At 28.4% G+C, this 19,502-nt stretch overlaps 2 protein-coding genes across 2 annotated transcripts; one reads left to right on the top strand and one right to left on the bottom strand.

The window, feature by feature from the left end:
• Positions 1-3,052: 3,052 nt before the first annotated feature.
• Positions 3,053-3,991, bottom strand: LOC112701062 (uncharacterized). Its single transcript, XM_025751863.1, has one exon. The coding sequence runs from the start codon at positions 3,989-3,991 to the stop codon at positions 3,053-3,055; it is 939 nt and encodes a 312-aa protein (XP_025607648.1).
• A 7,543-nt stretch (positions 3,992-11,534) lies between these two features.
• LOC112701061 (myrcene synthase, chloroplastic-like) lies at positions 11,535-17,724 on the top strand. Its single transcript, XM_025751862.3, has 7 exons — positions 11,535-11,682; positions 12,019-12,274; positions 13,845-14,226; positions 14,719-14,937; positions 15,042-15,183; positions 16,046-16,294; positions 16,994-17,724. The coding sequence occupies exons 1-7, from the start codon at positions 11,599-11,601 to the stop codon at positions 17,288-17,290; spliced, it is 1,629 nt and encodes a 542-aa protein (XP_025607647.1). The 5' UTR covers positions 11,535-11,598; the 3' UTR covers positions 17,291-17,724.
• The last annotated feature ends 1,778 nt before the right edge of the window (positions 17,725-19,502 follow it).

Below are 19,502 nucleotides of genomic sequence, written 5' to 3'. Positions count from 1 at the left end.
GGAGACTATTTGATTTTTGTCTCGTCCCTAACCACGAGACTTTTATTTTTGTCTCGTCACTTAGCACGAGATATTTTTCAGTTTTATCTCCTTTGCAGTAGAAACAGAAATGAAGTAGAAGAGAGAGAATATTACACCCAGATATATCCTGGTTCAGCTGCTAAGTACAGTGCAGCCTACATCCAGTCTCCATCACAACAATGATGGAATTTCACTATAATCTTCTTTGATTACAGACTATAAAGTGCTAACCCAACATACAAGGGGATTCCCACAGAATACATTGAAGGAGAAGAAAAACTGTTAGCTCAGGATAACCCATGCAAAACCCAACATGCAATTACCTCTAGTCGTTCCTTGGTCATCAATCTTCATCAATCCGAGCGCTCCATCCTTGACTTGCTCTCCAAGATGAATTTCTGGCCCTTGATGCTTCATGATGATGATAGCTTCATCTGCTCCAATTTTTGCCTCTTCCATCACGTAGCCACCCTAGCTACTTCCTGTGGTGGTTGAGCAGAATCAGAGACAAGCCATCCCTCCAAGGATCTTCACCTTGCTGGCCAAATCTTCTTCAACCATTTTTGGTATGGAGAAGCCAAGATCTCATCACCTATCTTACCATAAGTGATAAGAATCTCAGCCACTACATTTTTTATGTTTTCTTTTTTGTGTCGTCATAGTGATGGTCTTTAGGCGTGCTTCTTCTTTTCTATGGTAGCTTGCTGTAGCTTCCATGGTTGCTGAGTGAAATGACCGAAAGAGAAGCAAGTAGAGAGAGAAGTGAGAGTAAGAAAGAAAAGCAATTAAATGTGTTTGAATAAATTAATTAAAATGATTTGCTTTTACTTCCCTTTGGTTGAGTAGCGTGTAGCATTGATGATCAACATCATGTCAATCACACTTTCTCTCTCATTGTTTCAAGGTCTGCAATAACTCCAATTAATAAAATTTGGATTCCACCAAAGAGTAAAAGTGATATCCGTTGGAGCATGCAATAACATGATCAAGGAATGGGTTTCATTTGTTAAAAGGATAAAGCAATATTGTGCCCCATCTCTTAATTTTGAGAAGAATTAAAGGAGAGAGATAATTTTATGAAGAAAAAAAAATTATATAAGGACTAGTTTGACTAATTTTTAAAATTTAAGGGATGAAAATGACTTACGTCTGAACTTTCAAGGACTATTTTGACTAATAGAAAACTTTTTTATGTCAAGTAACACGTGACATGCCACGTGTCACTGACCTGTCACGTGGCGTGCCACGTGTCACTGTTCTGCCACGTGGCATGTCACGTCATCATGTCACGTGGCACTTAACGTGACACGTCATCATTCAATTGACGGAATGACTAATTTGACTAACAGTTTATCTTTCAAGAACTAATTTGATTAAAAAAATCATTCAGGGACGAAAATGAATATCACGTGATCTTTCAGAGACGAATTTGAGCATTAACCCGTGCAATTTGATTAGAATTGTCACTGCTTAGCTCAATGGATGTAGAAGTGTATTGAGAGTCATGAGATGCATGCTGAGTACCATCAGATTGTGTGTGATTTGTGTTATTATTGATGATATTATGATGAGGTGAGTCAAAAGGGTCAAAAAATATATAATGTGTAGGTATGCAGGATGCTGCATGATGTTATAATGATGATTTAAGTTTCTCAGTTTGCAAAAAAGGTAGTACATGTTCATAAAAACTGACATTTCTTAACAAAAACACTTCTCTATTTGACAAATCATATAAAAGATATCCTTTAACTCTAATTTTATGACCAAGATGTACACATTTTCTGGCTCTTGTATCTAATTTCTTCCTATGTGCAGTCAATGTAGATGCATAAGCAAGGCAACCAAATACTCTCAAGTAAGCAATTTCAGATAATTTATTTTTTAAAATTTGATAAGGACATGATTCATTGAGGGACACACTAGGAAGTCTATTGATTAAATGGACAGCATGAGCTGCAGCAAAATGCCAAAAACTTTTAGGTACATTTGAATGAAATATTAATGTTCTAGTAACTTCCAAAATATGTTGGTACTTTCTTTCTACAATTTTATTCTGTTGAGGTGTCTCAACGCAAGTTGTTTGATGAATTATGCCTTTGGAATTGTAGAAAGAAGGCATTTTAAACTCAAGACCATTGTCGGTTCTAATTTTTTTTATGGTGCTGCCATATTGAGTTTGTACAAAATTGACAAAATTTTGCACATGGAAAACAGTTTCAGCTTTATAGCGCATGAGATGCAACCAGGTATATCTATTTTTATCATCTATTATTGTTAGAAAATATTTGTGACCTTCCATAGAAGGTGTTCCTATGGGTCCCCATATGTACATGTGCACAAGGTCAAATAAAGCTGAAGATTGAGAGAAACTATGCGAAAAAGTTATCCTTCTTTGTTTGGCAAAATGACAAGAATCACAGGGATCCATAAATCCTTTATTTGTCAAAAATTCATATGATTTTTGCATTACATTTATTCTTTGAAATGGTATATGTCCTAGTCTAAAGTGCCATAAGGCTCTTGCTTCATGTTTATTGGAGTTGTGAAGCCAACTCAGAGATGATAATGCTGTATGCAGTTTTGGTGATGCAATAGTTGTCAGACTCTCATGCATATAATCCTCTTCTTTGTTCAGCTACTCCAATCATCTTCTTGGAGAGATAATCATGTATCTCACAAGTAGAATCATTGAAAATGAATTCACATTTCAGATCAGTAGTCAATTTTGATGCTGAAATGAGATTGAATTTAAAGTTAAGAATGTATAATGCATGTACTAGATGAAATGTGTTGCTAAACTCTATTGTTCCAGCTACGTCAGTAACTGTTTGAGTACCATCAGGCAAGTTAATGTGTATAGGTTTTATGTGATACAAAATTTTGAATGATTTTAATAAAAAAGAAACATGTTCACTAGCTCCTGAGTCTATGACCCAGGAATTTGGACTAAATGTGGCCAAAGACATAATGAATACATACATTAATTTGATGGTAGAGAAATGGTGTGATTAGAACCTGTGTTATGACTCTGTTATTGATTATTCTCCCTTTCAAGAAGTGCCAATAATGCTGCTCTCTGATTTGCAGATAACTGAGCCTCTAACTTGCTAATTGCTTCTTGAGTCTTGTTACTGATATTATCACCATTCAAATCAGTAACCATGTTGATGATTCCACTGCCACTGCCACTCCTCATATGAGGTGGGTATCCATGCTTTTTATAGCATACATCCTTAGTGTGTCCACTCTTACCACAAAATACACACTGTTTGTAAGTTTGACCTCCTCTTCCATTTAATCTACCCCCTTTGGCTCTAAGGCTCCTACCCCCTCTAGTGGCCATATTGATCTTAGGGTTAAATTCTTGATTGGCTCTAGTGTCACCCGTGGTTATCAATGCTTTTTCTTCAATGATATCTGCATTTTGTCTCTCTTGTTGTAACAAAAGTGAAAAGGTTGCATCTACTGTTGGAAGCGGCTTAATCAACATGATCTGGGACCTCACTACAGCAAATTGATCATTTAGTCCCCTGAGGAGCCTCACTACATTGGTATCTTCTTGGTAATTCCTCATCACATCTAAATCACAATCACAAGTTTCAGTGTAGTACTTACATGCTGGAATTGGGCGAAAATTATCTAACTCTTCCCAAATTCCTTTCAATTTGGTGAAGTGTGCAGTAATGTTGAGGTCTCCTTGCCTTATGCTAAACAATTCTTCTTGTAACTCAGCCATTCTGAAAGAGTCTCCCTGGTAATAGCGATGTCTCAAACTACACCATATATCTGCAGTAACGTCCATCCACACCACACTGTGTGCTATCTCTGGACTTAAAGACAAATTCAACCAAGACACCACATATGTGTTGCATCTATCCCACGCATCAAATAGTGAATCATCTTCCGATGGTTTTACTAAAGTTTCATCAACAAACTTCAATTTATTTTTAGATCTCAACGCTCTACACATAGCTCTCTCCCAAGCATGATAGTTACTGGACCTAAAATCACAGAAATTAAAGAAGTTCCTGGACTCTCACCAGGATGCAGGAAATACAAACTCATTGGATCCATAATCGAATTTTTGTTCGCTCAATTTGCTGCTGATTGCAATTGATTAACCTAATTAATGAGGTTCGCAAGTGTTTGAATGTCGAAATTCGAGGTTTGGTTGGCCATTCTTTCTGAAAATTAGGGATTCAACTCAACGATCTTGTAAGTTTCAAGATTCGGATGCTCAAAACCACAAGTTTGATTCAAACTTCAAACCTATTAGATCTTTCACATCAGTGCTCGTGATCGGAGCCTTCACCTCTGTTTCACGCTCGCCGCACCATGTTAAAGAACCGTGAATTGAGGTGAAGCAACTCTCATCATCTCTGTCGTGTAAACTTAGATGTGAAGAGAAGTGAAAAAATGGAGAAAGAAAACTAAAGAAATCAAGAATGAGTGAAGAACGAGAAGAAAGTTCTAGAAAGTAGAAGAAAGAGATGGAAGAAGAAGTTGGTTCTCAGAGAGAAAAAGCATGAGTGTTGGCATCTCCAAAATGAGAGAATGAACCACACAAAAAAATCACTTATTCAGGTTCTATTCAATATATATGCTTACAATTAAAAAACTAACAAACTAACCTACTGTACAAATTTCAACAAATTAAGCTTGACTAACTTAATTATCATATAACAAATTTGGAGCACAAATGTACTCTCAAACTAAATGTATAATGACTATTGATCATGTAACAGGTGTTTCATATCGGTGTGGTGTCAGTGGAATAGAACTTGGACTATGTGATTTCTCTTTCAATAAACGGACGGTCCGAGTTGCGTTAGCCAAAACGCACGGTCCGTGTTGTGAAGGTCTGGACACGTGTCACGCAAAGGCTACTCCTCGAATAGTGCCCTAAATACCAACATAAACCCATGCAAAATCCATACTCACCATCCGAGTTATCACTTTCAACACTTACTTTTAACTTCATACCACCTTTCTTCTTCTTCATTTCTCCATTGCTACTTGCTGTGTTTGGTGGAAGAAAAATTAAAATGCCAAAGAAATACAAAATTAGAGATGTTGATCGTCTCGAGTTTCATATTATACATTATTTAAGTCATTCTGATTATGTAAGTTTTTTTAATATTTTATAATTATAATTATTATTGTTAGAAATTGAATTTAGGAATATAAATAGAATGATTATTACTATTTTCAACATTTGTAAGTTTTTTCTAAAAATTTTTTACTATTTTTTTAATAATAATTATTATCATTAGGAAGTTAATTATTATTATTGTTGTTAGATATTGAATTTCAAAATGTAAATAGAACGATGGCTATTATTTTGTATAGCAAATGTAATTTATTTTTAAAAATTTTTAATATTTTTTATTATAATTATTATTGTTAGGAAGTTAATTATTATTATTGTTGTTAGAAAATGAATTTTAAAATGTAAACACAATTATTATTATTATTATTATTATTATTATTATTATTATTATTATTATTATTATTATTATTTTAAAACAACGTTATTTTTTTTTGAAATTCTTTCAAAATTTTTAATTATAATTTTTAGGAAGTTAAATATTTTTGTTGCCGTGAGAAATTGAATTTAGGAATTAAAACTGAATGATTAATATTATTTTTTAAAAGTACGTAAGTTTATTTTGAAATTATTTTAATGTTTTTTAATTATAATGATCATTGTTAGGAAGTTAATTATTTTTATTATTAGAAAATAAATTTAGGAATATAATGAGAATGATTATTATTATTTTTAAAATTTAAGAATATATGTTTAAATAATAGTAAATAAATAATTAATATTAGAAATTATAATTTTAGATATTATAAAAAAATTTTGTACTGCAAATAAATAAACAACATCTCTAGATATTGTAATATTGTTGTGAATTTTGATTAGAAATATATGTATTAGTTATTATTATTAATAGTTAGTTATGAATAATTTTAAGGATTAATAATTAATTTTAGAAGTTAGAATTATTTATTTTAGTTGGATTTAGTAAAATAATTTATGATAGTTGTGTGGTTTTAAGTAATATGTGTGTTATTGAGTTAGTTGTGCAAATTTTGTAACCATGAGAGTTAATTAATTGGTAGGTTAGTACACGGTTATTATTTAATTTTGTAATTAACAAAAAGTTTAGCATGAGTTTAATATTTTAGTTGCTGTAGTTAAAAAATTATTATCTTTTAGTAGTAAGTTAGTAATTGTTAATGAGTTGATTAATAATTTGTTATGTTTTTGTAGAAATTAAGAATGTTGGCATGTGATCACCCAGTCCCTCAGGATTGGTACAATGATAGAGTGAAGGAGTATTTACGACTTACTGATTTTTATCATGTATCTCAGATTGGGGTTGTCCAGTGTCAGAAAGCATTGGTGAATGCTCTAATCGAAAGGTGGTACCCAGACACACGTACGTTTCACCTTCCGATTGGTGAATGTGCTATGACGCTTGAAGATATGGCTATAATTCTTGGTCTTTCAGTCATAGGGATGACAATGAGTAGTTTTGAAGTTTTGGAGGTGGAGTGCTTGCACCAATTTGGAGTTGCACCGCGTAAGTCGGATTGTAGAGGAAGTTGCATAAAATTGACGTGGCTACGGAATTTAAAAGAAAATTTATATTTGACTGATGAAAACAGTATAAAGAGGTATGTGAAGTACCACATTATGTTGCTGATCAGGACGATCTTGTTTGGGGATAAATGTGGGGCAGGTGTGCACTGAAAGTTTCTACCTTTGCTTCGTGATTTTGGCAGTATTGCACAGTACAGTTGGGGATCAGCATGCCTAGCACACCTCTACAGGGCGTTATGTAGGGCATCTCGTTTTGACTGTAAAGAAATCGATGGTCTACTAACACTTCTGCTCTATTGGGCTTGGATCCGACTGCCATATATATCGCCGTTTCCTAGGGAATCCCGCAATTTTTCGCTTGCAAATAGGTAATATTATGTTACATTTACCCCGAATATCAGTCACCAAGTCATCGCCTTGATATGCAGGCATAGTCTCAAAATGGACAACAGTTGATAGCTCCTTATGACACATGGCCTCAAACCATATAGGCAACGCTTCGTACGATGCTTTCCAACCTCCAAATATTTTTTCTACTGCCATTTGTTTAGCCAACCATGTTTTTCAATAACTAACGGTGTAGTTGAACTTCGATTGCACTTCTGCTATAATCGATTTTACCTTTAAGGAGGGGTCAGTCTCAACCAACGGCTTTATTGCTTCTGCAATTGTGGTCGAATCCAACTTCGAATGATCCTGAGAAATGGTGGCTCTGGTACAAGTGTGATTACCATTATACCTCCTTATAACCCAACAGTACTTCCTGCTGATCATGCTAACCCTGATAAGCCAATCACACCCTGACCCATACTGTGTACACTTGGCATAAAATGTCAATGGCTCAAACTCATACACCCGATAGTCTACGCTTCTTCATATGGTATACTCTTTTATTGCCTTAATAACAGCTTCCCTGAAACTGAATTCCATCCCAACGGCAAATTCACCATCTGCAACAATAGAAATTTCTGCCGCGACGGCAGCCATACAAAAAAAACTTAATACACAAATATTTAAACACCGAAAATAAAGGTAAATCAATATTTACTACATCAATTATGATATAAATCCAAACTTTACATCATATTATTATATCATTCTAAACAAAATACACACATCAACGCATGATTAAATAATGATTAATAAATACTAATTTATATTTATCTAAATTAATAACTAACTAAAAAAATTACTATCTTAAACTAAAATAAATAAATAGATACACAAAAACAAATACTAATTGAGTATATTTTCGCACTTTACTTAACTATTTGATCCATCTATCAAGATAAATTATTACAAAATTCTAATCCATTTTATAAATACGGAGAATTATGTACTTGCACTTATATATTCCGGAAACTCCGGAACATGCATGACTTTGAAATCTAAAACTCGCATGAATGATGGCTCCTCAAACTGCACTTTGTTTGCGAGTGCATTTGCTATGTCTGACACATTCGGAGCCATAGTTCCGTCACCTTGATCTTCATTTCCGTCTGGACCAACAACTTCGTAGTTACTTTCGAACTCTTCTTCATTGTCACTATTGTAATCTTCTCGTACAATATTCCGGTCGGTATCAGATTGTTCAAGCTCAACATACAACTGAATGAATGAGATTTGAGCCTGGTTTTCAATATAAATTGAAAACATCTCTTGCATGCTCGCTTCGTCCGTTACATATTTTGTTTGAAATTGGACGAATCCACCAAACATCGGTATGGGATATCTGTATAGAATACATAATATTTTTCTTGCCCTCTTAGAATCAATCTTTTCACAGATCACACATTTGAACTCTTCAAATGAGATTGTGAAAGGAATAACATCTAACGGATTTTCACAAACAAATTTTACTCCTTCAGATGCTTGTAACAAAATCTATCCAAAATAATACACTTTTAATAGAACTCTGTCACTCATTTCTCTCAATCACTTAAACAAGAACATAAACTTGACTACTAGATTTTTTGGTTTCATACCAAGCACGGAAGAAACACAGAAACAAAAAACCAAAAGAATAAACCGTTGAAGAAGGAGAAGAAGACGCGAGTTGATCTCTTTCACCAGTTACACACTTTTATATATGCCTTTACAATCAAATCGGACCCTTCGACTAGGTTAAGTTGATTAAAAAAATATAAAATAATCGAATCGTACCGTGCAATTTGATAATCCATTTCATAAAAAAATTACCAACTACAAATAATACGGAGGGTCCGATTTCCACCTTCCAAAATTCAAATTTTTCTAGATCCAAATCGGACCATACGATTTATTAAGCAAAATTTTAAAATCAAAGAACTTGCATGATCCGAGTTCTTCTACCTCACACTCACAAAAAAATGTCCCATAAATTTGTCTTGTATACCCATAAATCTATATTCGAGTAGATCACACACAAGCTTTCCATATCCATAAAATTGAGCCTATTGAAGTTTGGGGTGCTAGAAAAAAAAAACGAAATATAATTTATAAAAAATAAAAAATAAAATGAAAATTTATATGTTAATAAATAATAATACAATATATAAATTGATATATAGATGATTGTGTATTGAACAAGTAAATAGAATGCTAAGAAATGAGGTAAAGTCTTTTAATTCCTAACAAATAATCCCCATTTTCTCCTGCAAGTGGGAAAAAATTTGTGACATACTTTTATCAGTTTTATGTTATAAAATTAATTTTTTTAATTTAATTTAATAAAAAAGTATATAAATACTTAAATTCTTAACACATTCTTGGACAAAAATCTTTTTTGTGTTTATGTAAATTCTTGCATAAGTTTTTATTTATTATTTATTTTATGTTATTTTTTTCTTTTCATCAGAAATAATAAAAATTAAAATTTAAACTTTAAATTATAGAAATTTTTGTATTATATTATGAAACTACTTTTTAAAAAAAATAAATTAATTAAAAAATATACCTAAATAGTTATATACTTCTAACATATGAAATTTTGTTTTTCTAAAAATAATAGTTTAGTCATAAAAATATCAAAACTACCAACGTGTTAGCTGAGCTGCCCTAATTATAATCAAGTCTCAATTCATGCACGTCTCTTATGAGTTCTGAAGCATTGAATCTTGCTAATTGGCTCAGCAATGTTTGTCAGATACACTTGGTGCTCCATTGATGATCCGTACGCCCGTACAGTTCAGTAATGCATTCTGATGACTTTTCGCCATTTATCATATGAGCGTCTACTCTAGTAATTAAAGATTATAAATATGTAACGAAATTGAGTTGGTATAATAGTTAGTTTATTAATTTATTTAAATAAGTATTAGAGTTTAAATTTTGTTTATATATATAGTAATTTATTGATCAATGACAAATTTTTAAATAAAATTTAATACTGTAACGAATTAATTTTTAGTTTATTAAATTAAAAAATATCATAGACAACAAAAAAATTATAAAAAAATGTTATTTTTATTCTGATTTTCCTAAAATTTGTACTTTTTTCTTTTGTTATTTAATTAATAACTTGACTCTATTATCTAATTTAATATAAACTTATGATATTATGAAAATCCAGAAATAATAATTCAAAAAAAAAGTTTTCAATTCTTGATATTTATAATGTAAATAGTAATTAATAAGATCACGTTAAAATAATATAATATGATAAGCAGGAACAGATATTTTTTTAAATAAATATTTTAATTATTTTATTTATTTCGTTTATAGTATAAAAGAATTAATAATATATTTATCACGTTTTTGGACAAGGTCTCAAAATATTCGTTCACATTTTTTGGGTCATGAAAACATTCGTTAACATTTAAAACGAGATCACATTAGAACTGGGCCAGCTAGGTTTTTGGACTTGTATATGGAGATGACACATGAAGCCACCGCAACCATGTTTAATACATTGCTCAGAGATTTTCTTATAAGTTAGACATTTTACTCGTGTTGCCCATTTAAAATGCTGCACAATAAACTAAATGTGCCCCTCTTCCTGTCCAAAAATATCCCCCTCCTTTTTTGCTTCTTCCGAAGTTTGTTCGCTTCCTTTTTAGCAGTGAAAAAAAGACTAGGTGGCCAATCACGACCTGTAGCTTGGCTTAGCCTATTTTATTATAAAATAGACACATTTAAATTTTTATAAACATTTGAATATGTTAATAGACTAAATTTAAATTAATTAATTAATTTTATTGATTTATTAGACATGTTTCGATCTATTAACATATAATTAAATATATAAATAATTTTTTTATTATTAATAAAATTATAAAATATTTTAAATTTATTATATTTTATTATAAATATTAAATATGACATATTATATATAAATATTTTTATTAAAAAAATAATTTTTTTAAATAATATTTTTTTTGTAAAGAAAAATTATTAAACCTTTTAAACAGGTTTCAGGTCAAATCAGATCGAATAATAACTCAGGCTTAATTTAATAAAATTTTATAATAGACTATAAGTTAGATTCAAACCAATTAACTACACGACAGACTAAGTCTATTAAAAATAAAATCTGACCTGATCTAATCTATTTTTACCCTTATTCCTTCCTTTACAAAATTGGAAATTGTGTAACATCCATGCATGTAAATGATCAGGATTAAAAGGAATTGAAGCATAATTTATTATTTAATTTACAGTATGTTTGGTGTGTCCTTTTGTTGTAAAAAAAAAAAAAAACACATATATAAATGTTGATAGTTTTTAGAAAAATAGCAAAATCTTAGGTCATTATTATTGATTATTTTAAAATATGAATTGCGTTTGTTTCTCACTAAACTTAGATATATTGTACATTTTAAAATTTACATCCATGGACTAAGAAAAGTCAAAGCCTGGTTATGCTCTTGAAAATCTATATAAAGGATTCACTATTACATTACTGTTCACAGAAAAACAAACTTCACACAGAGCTAAGAATAGCTTTCAAAGTAGCAAGGTCTCAGTCTTTTACTCTTTTACATCCATCAATGGCTGCTGAACGAGGATTTGGAGATTTGCAACCTTCCATTTGGAAGTATGAATATATTCAATCACTGATAAGTGAATATAAGGTATAGTATGATGATGATGATGATGACTATATCCAACCATGCAATTATATATAGGTCCAATAAATGTTTATATACTTTAATTTGATGGATAGTTCCTTTATTTCTTAAGGATAATACATTGTACAAAATTACGATAATACTAGAATGACAATAATTAAAATTATTTTATTTAATATTTATATTTTTATGTATATAATATTTATAGATATATGTTTATTATATATAAAATCACATAATTATTTTAATAATAACTAATAAATATTAAATAAAATAATTTTGGATTATTTGAAGTAATTTGTTTATTATCTCTCAATTATTATTGAAAAATTAATGCAGGAAGAATCACACATAAAGAAAAGGGAAGTGTTAAAGGAAGAAGTAAGAATGATGCTTTACAAAGTGGAAAATCATGTTCATCAACTTGAGCTGATTGATATATTACAAAGACTTGGAGTAGCTTATCATTTTAAAGATGAAATAAAGAGCATTTTGGACAATATTTACAACATGGAAATATTCAATACGAATATTTTGTATACTACAGCACTTGGATTCAGGATCTTAAGACAGCATGGATATGATATATCTGCAGGTTTTCATTAAACCCTTATAATCTGATCCCCTTTTTAATTTAAACATGAATATTTTTTAGAGTCACTAAAAAAAATATATTTAGTAGAACAATTTTTATGTTTATTCATTTTTTCCTATATAAGTAGTTTTGACGGTTATTGGTTGTTAAAATAAATATTTAAAAATATTTTTGAATTTATTATTAAAATAAAGAATATTTAAAAATATTTTTTCACACTTTTTATCAAAAGTTTTAATAACTTTAAATTAGAGGACATGCCATAAATATGTGGATGTAAATAATAAAAGGAAAAAGATTGGAAATTATTTTTTTTCAATAATTAATAATATTTTCTTAGTTTTCTTTTCTTTTCCTATTTTTTACTCATTTATTATTTTGTTCATTGAATATTGTTAGTTAAAGAAAATAACAATGCTACATGATCAATAAAATTTATTATTTTTTGTTAATTAAATTTTAAATTTTAAATACTAAATTTTAATAGTATAAGATTAAGATGTTAGTCTAAAATATTATTAATATTAATAAAAATAATGATTCATAATATTTTAAAAAATATATTTTTATTTAATAAAATAAGTGATGAATATATAGCAAATTCTTTGCAATAATAGTGATGGCATGATACTTGTACACTTGTACAGTTGTACTTATGCACTGGGACAACAAAAAAAAAATAATAAAAATAACCATGGCAAGTTGCTAGCTATAGTACAAATGTTAATTTGTGATCCACAAAATTATTGTTGGATATAGTGAATAATATACGTGTGACTGCTCATCAACTATACATAATAAAAGGTCATATGGAGACAATAACAAATTAGAAATGAGTCTAAAATATGTTAGATTATCTTATTTTATATTTTTTAGTTATTATTTATTTTATTTTATATGTTTGAATATTATTAAAATAATTATGTAATATTAAATATAATAAGTATGTAACTGTTTTACATGTGGTAAACATGCCACTAGCTTTCACTTTCTAAATCATTTTACATAGTATCAAAGATTTTTTACTAAAATATATGAAGTTCAACTCTTGTTAACAATGGTATCATATTGGATCGGAGTTTCTTACATGAAGTATTTATTATATATGTCACACTTTATTAGTAATTTTTAATTATGTTACGGGCCAACTGAGTGATTCAAATGAATCGTTTGGGACACCAATAGAATAAAAAATAGTTTGAGACAAGATTATTATATACTCCTAATATTTGGAATATAAGTAATAGTTTATCCTTTTCTGGTTTTTTTTTTCGTTCTCACTTCTATTTTTTATCTATTTTTTCACAATATTTTTTTCACCTTTTTCTGTATAGTTATCAATTTTTTCAAAAGTTGCACATTTCCCTATTTAACTACCACATTTTTCCTCAAAATTTTTAATTATTAATTACAGTTATTTAAAATTAACTAATTAAAAATTATTTACCTATATATTTTTTTAATATTTAACTTTATGAAACCCAATTAGGGTTGTACGTACAAAAGATATTTAAAAGCAAGTACATAAGTATTAACCTTAATTAAATTACTTTCTCTTTTATTGTTGTAGATGTGTTTGATTTCTTTCTCAAAGAATCAAACAATTTCAAGGAACATCAATCTTCAATTGGCATTGAGGGAATTTTGTCACTATATGAAGCCTCATTTTATTTAGTAGAAGAAGAAACTATATTAGATGATGCAAAAAAATATAGTTCAAAAATTCTCAAAGAACATGTAAAAAGAAATAATGATGGTAGCTACACATCCCTCTTAATCAATCATTCATTGGAGTATCCATTGCATTGGAGGGTACCAAGATGGGAGGCTCTTTGGTTCATCAACACATATGAAAAAAGTTTCAATTTGAATCTTACACTTCTTCAGTTTGCTAAATTGGATTTTAACATCGTTCAAAGCATTTACCAAGAAGAGTTGAAGGATATGTCAAGGTAATAACAAAAGGTTATGAATTTAGAAAAACACTTAAATACTAGCTACTATTTATATTTCTATTATTATTATATATATATTTTGAGAATAAATGACCATTTGTATTCATAAAAGATGAAAACACTGACATATATACGTATTTACATTAGATCGAAATTAAATTTATACCCACCCAAGATGTCTTTCGTGTGACAAAAATACCATACGTGACACTTCAACCCTCCAACGATAGAGTACTTTTGTCACACAGAGGACATCTTCCATGAGTATAAGTTTAGTTTCGATTTAGTGTGGATACATGTGCATGCCAGCGTTTTCATCTTTTATTGGTATAAATGGTCATTTATTCTATTTTTTAAACTTGTCATTATTTGCTATCATATATAAAATTTTAATAATAAATTTTATTATTTTTCAAATATGAGTTATGATCATTATTTCAAATATTGTGTACTAACCCTAATTATTTTTTTTATTGTATCTTTAATTAGGTGGTGGAAAAGAACCAACTTAGCAGAGAAGTTAAGTTTTGCAAGAGATAGGTTGGTGGAAAACTTCTTTTGGACAGTGGGAATGAATTTTAATCCAGAATTTGGTTCTTTTAGAAGAGCTGTAACAAAAGTCAATTGCTTAGTAAATACAATAGATGATATGTATGAGATCTTTGGCACTTTAGAAGATTTAGAGCTATTTACCAAAGCTATTGAGAGGTAAGTATTATTATATTATTATTATTGTTATTATTGCTAAATGATATTTATTTATCTTATACAAAATTCTTATTAATTCATAAATTTTCGTTCATGAATTCTAGATGGGATATAAGTTTTGGTATGGACAACCTTCCATACCACATGAAAATGTGCTTCCTTGCACTCAATAACTTTGTTAATGAAGTAGCCTTCGAAAGCCTACAAAATAATGAAGTTTATATTGTTCCTTTCCTTAGAAAATCGGTAAGTATATATTATTTAATATAATTTATGCACAATAATTACCTTTGTTGCATATATATATATATATATATATATATATATATATATATATATATATATAATTCGTTAACAAAATATAATAAGCCATGCCTGTCATGCAAACCTTTTTACAAATTGAATAATTTTTTTAATTAATCCAATTGTTGAATCACCTATATTATCTTAACTATTATTAGGCATATATATGTAATAATTTTATAAAATTTGAACATTATAAATAGGATTGTAATTCAATATTTTTAAACCAAATCCTCAATCAAAATAAAGTTTAATTTTATGATGAAATAGCAAATTACTTTCAAGTTTCGTCAAAATTTATACAACTTATTTATATGGTGAAATTTCTTAATTATTCGAGGGTTGAATTAATGAAATTCAAAATCTATCAAATGAAAAAATAAACTCAAAAATAATTATGATGACATACATATATAACTTCTATGTTGCAATTTCTTAATTAAAAATCTATTTAGAATCTGTTTGAAAAAATTTAAAAGTTATTTTTTTATCTTTTAATTTATAAAAAATAGTAGTATTAATATTTGGTATAATTTTTAAAATAAAATTGTAACTTTCAAAAAAGTTATTTAAATATTTATAGAGAAGTTAAAAAAATAATTTTTTTCGTAATAAATTTTTTATTATATTTTTTTAAAATAAACATTTTAAAATTAAAAAATTAAATGTAAAATAATTTATTTATAAATTATTTTTAATATAAATATTTATTATTTAACGTATTTTTTTAAAAAAATTTAATTAAACTATTTACCTAAAGTGTCGATAATATCATTTTGGGCTCACTTTTGCAATTTTTGTTCAGTGGGCAGATTTGTGTAAGGCATATTTTGTTGAGGCAAAATGGTACTATAGTGGTTATATACCAACTTTTGAAGAGTACTTGGAGAATGGTTGGAGATCTATAAGCTCACATGTTCTTTTTCTTCATGCTTATTTCACACTTCCGAATGCGTTAAAAAAGGAGCAACTGGATTCCTTAAAAGAATATCCCAACATGATTCGTCTTACGTCGTTGTTTTGCCGCCTTGTTAATGATCTTGGTACATATAAGGTACACGGAAACTAAAATATCTTCTTCTATTAAAGATGATTATTCATCGGAACAAAAGAATTATGTCTAGTCACCAAAAAAAAAGAATTATGTCTTAAAAAAGCAGCACTATCTTCTATTTTACTTGTTCAACTTTTTTATTTTTAAAATTTTTAAAGATTTATTTTGGAAGTTTAACTTAATTTATTAATAATTTAAAATTTTTAATTTTACCACACAATCATTTATTTATATATGTTTTTTTGAATTATTATTTATATGATGTATATAAAAAATAGTTATTTTTTGTCAATATGACAATATATAATTAAATAAAAATATTTTTTTATAATAATTAACTATATATTAAAATTAAATTTCCAACTTAAATAATATATTAATAACTGATAATATAAACTATTTTATATTGTTCTTCAATAATATACAGTTAAGTCTATCATTTCATTCATTTGAAGGATAATTCAAATCTTTGAATTTAATTTGTTAGTAATTTAAAATAGTTTAATAAGTTAGTATTGACTATATTAGATATATACTAAAATCAACCATTAAAATCAATTATTAATATAAAATATATGTAAAATATAAATATATATTAAAAATAATACATAAATATATTAATAATTAAAAAGTGACTAATTTTAATGTACGAATAATAGTTGTGATTAACTAAATTGTATTTTCGTCGTTGATGTTTAGCGTGAGAAAGAGACTGGAGATGCTCCTTCATCAATTCAATGCTACATGAAAAAAAGTGGAGCTTCAGAGGCAGAGGCATGTGAGCATGTTAGATCAATTATGAATACACTCTGGAAGAACATAAACAAAGAAGCTCATCATTCTTCTCTCTCTCAAGATTTCATAGACTCTATTTTAGGCCTTACAAGAATGGTATTAGCCATGTATGATCATGGAGATTACCATACTTTTCAAGATTCTGAAGCCAAGAGTGGTATCTTGTCATTAATCATTCAACCAATTCCTCTTACACGTTAATGTCTACTGTCTATGAATTACTACTAAAATATAGCAAATTATTTGCAAATTTTTATCTGCGAATTATTTTCACATGAAATCTGCATGTATTTTTTTCTGTCAGAAAAAAATATTAGTTGTTGATTTTAATGTGAAAAGAATTATAAATAAAAATAAAATTCAAAGGTAAAAATTATAATGTTTCTATTGTTAAATGTGTGTGTGTTTAACATTATTTGAATAAGACAAGATATAAAGGTACAAATAAAAGCACATGAGAATTAGATGCAAGAATGATAGATGAGAGCAAGTAAGATTCCATTTGAAAACTTGCTTAATAAGGTGTTGTCGCTTTGTTTGTCTTTATAATCTTTTTGTATTTTGTATTTAGTTTTTTCATCATTTGTTGTGTTGTGGCTTGTGTTCTATACTTCTATCAGTGTATGGATTGTAATACGTGCTTTATGATAAAGATGTATGTTGCTATTATTAAATTAATGTTCATTGAAATTCATAAATTACTTGACTCAATTTCATTAATCATTCTAATCAAGTTCATTTATGCAACACGAAGTCAAAATCCTCTATAAAATCCTTACTCTATTTATAAGTATTTACAAAACTAAAAGAAATAACTTCATTAAAAAAATTAGAAAAGAATAAATTAAATGAAGAGAGTTTTGTTATGCTAAATTAGGATTGACAATATACAATTTTTATTTGTGGATATCTAATCCACTTCAATATAGTTGAAACGAGTTGATAATTCAATTTGTAGTAAATAGGATTGAGTTTAGATGCCAAACCAATCCTATTCTCTTAATCCACGTCTTATTTAATATATAACGTGAATGAGCGAATAAATATTTGAATCTAAATTCTTATTTTTTGTACAAATACATAGTATACGATGAAGAGTAAAAATTTAAATTTTTATTTTTTGTACAAATACATAATACCACTACAAAAGCAATTCAATTAACTAATCATAAATATATAATATTTCATATTATAAATTATGGAAGAAGGACTAAATATTGTATCAAAGTAAAAATAAATTGTTTTTTCAAATCGAGTAAAATCAGATGGAGGGATTTAAAGTGTGAATAAATTTCGAGTTGAGAATTTAAATTCAGGAGTACCCTACTCTATTTTACGCATGTGCCATTCTTATGCTAAATGAAGGATTAGCTTGACTGAGTTTAGCCAATGTAGTTACAATAATTTTTCTTTTTTTAGCGGTTGGTAATGAGCTGCATGAGTTGGTGGGTTGTGTTTTGGATTATTTTTGAGTTTTTTTTTGTGGAGAATTGGTGGCGACAACAAAGTTTTTGGGCTTCGAGGAGGAGTGTTGATGGGTTTCGGGCATAGGTTAGCATAGCATTTAAAATAAGTATAAAATTTGGGATGTATTGTACAGAAAAAACTAACATGCGACGTTAATATCAGAGAGGAAAAGTATAGGGAGCCAATGGCTTAAGCGTACAATGCGTACAATGGAGGTTTAAAAAGTATTAGAGATATAATCATGTGTTATATTTTTCTATCAAGTTACGCTTTTGGGATGAGTGGTTTCATGATATGATATTAGAGTTCGAGATTCGGAAGGTCAGGGGTTTGATCCTTGGTAAATCCCAAAATCAATTTAAGTTTTTGGGATGAGTGATTTTATGACATGAGATGTTTATTTATCCTGATATCCGGATAGTTATTCTGGATAGTATGAGTGATGTTCATTCTATTCATGGATCAAAGATTACACATTGTACACTTAGGTCATTGGCTCCCTAGCACTACTCTATTAGAAAAAAAAATGTGGAGAGAATCTTTGATGCCCAAGTGAGAGAAAAAAATAGTTTATAACAGTTATCTTCGAATTTTAAGTGACTTAAATTTTTTAATAATTAGATCAAAATTAAATTTTTTAATAATTTCTTTTTTCATATATATAACAAACTATTCATCAGAAAATTATTTTTTTATTTTATAAAATATGTAAAAAAATAAAACATAAATATTTAAATTTATAAAATACTTATTGAATACTATTTTTAGTCAAAAAGACATTCAGTTAAAAATTTAATAAATATAAAATAATATTAAACTAAATAAATAAAAAATTACCTCACTTTATAAAGATTAGCGGCTCAACAGATAATTGTGTTTGTTCAGCTGTTTTTCTATTGTTTTTTAAAAAATTAATTTTATTTTTTTATTAATATATTATTTATTT

This window comes from Arachis hypogaea, chromosome 7 (genome assembly GCF_003086295.3).
Source record: "Arachis hypogaea cultivar Tifrunner chromosome 7, arahy.Tifrunner.gnm2.J5K5, whole genome shotgun sequence".
NCBI classification, from domain to species: domain Eukaryota; kingdom Viridiplantae; phylum Streptophyta; class Magnoliopsida; order Fabales; family Fabaceae; genus Arachis; species Arachis hypogaea.
Note: the sequence above shows the minus strand (reverse complement) of the source record. Positions and strands in the feature narration are given on the sequence as shown.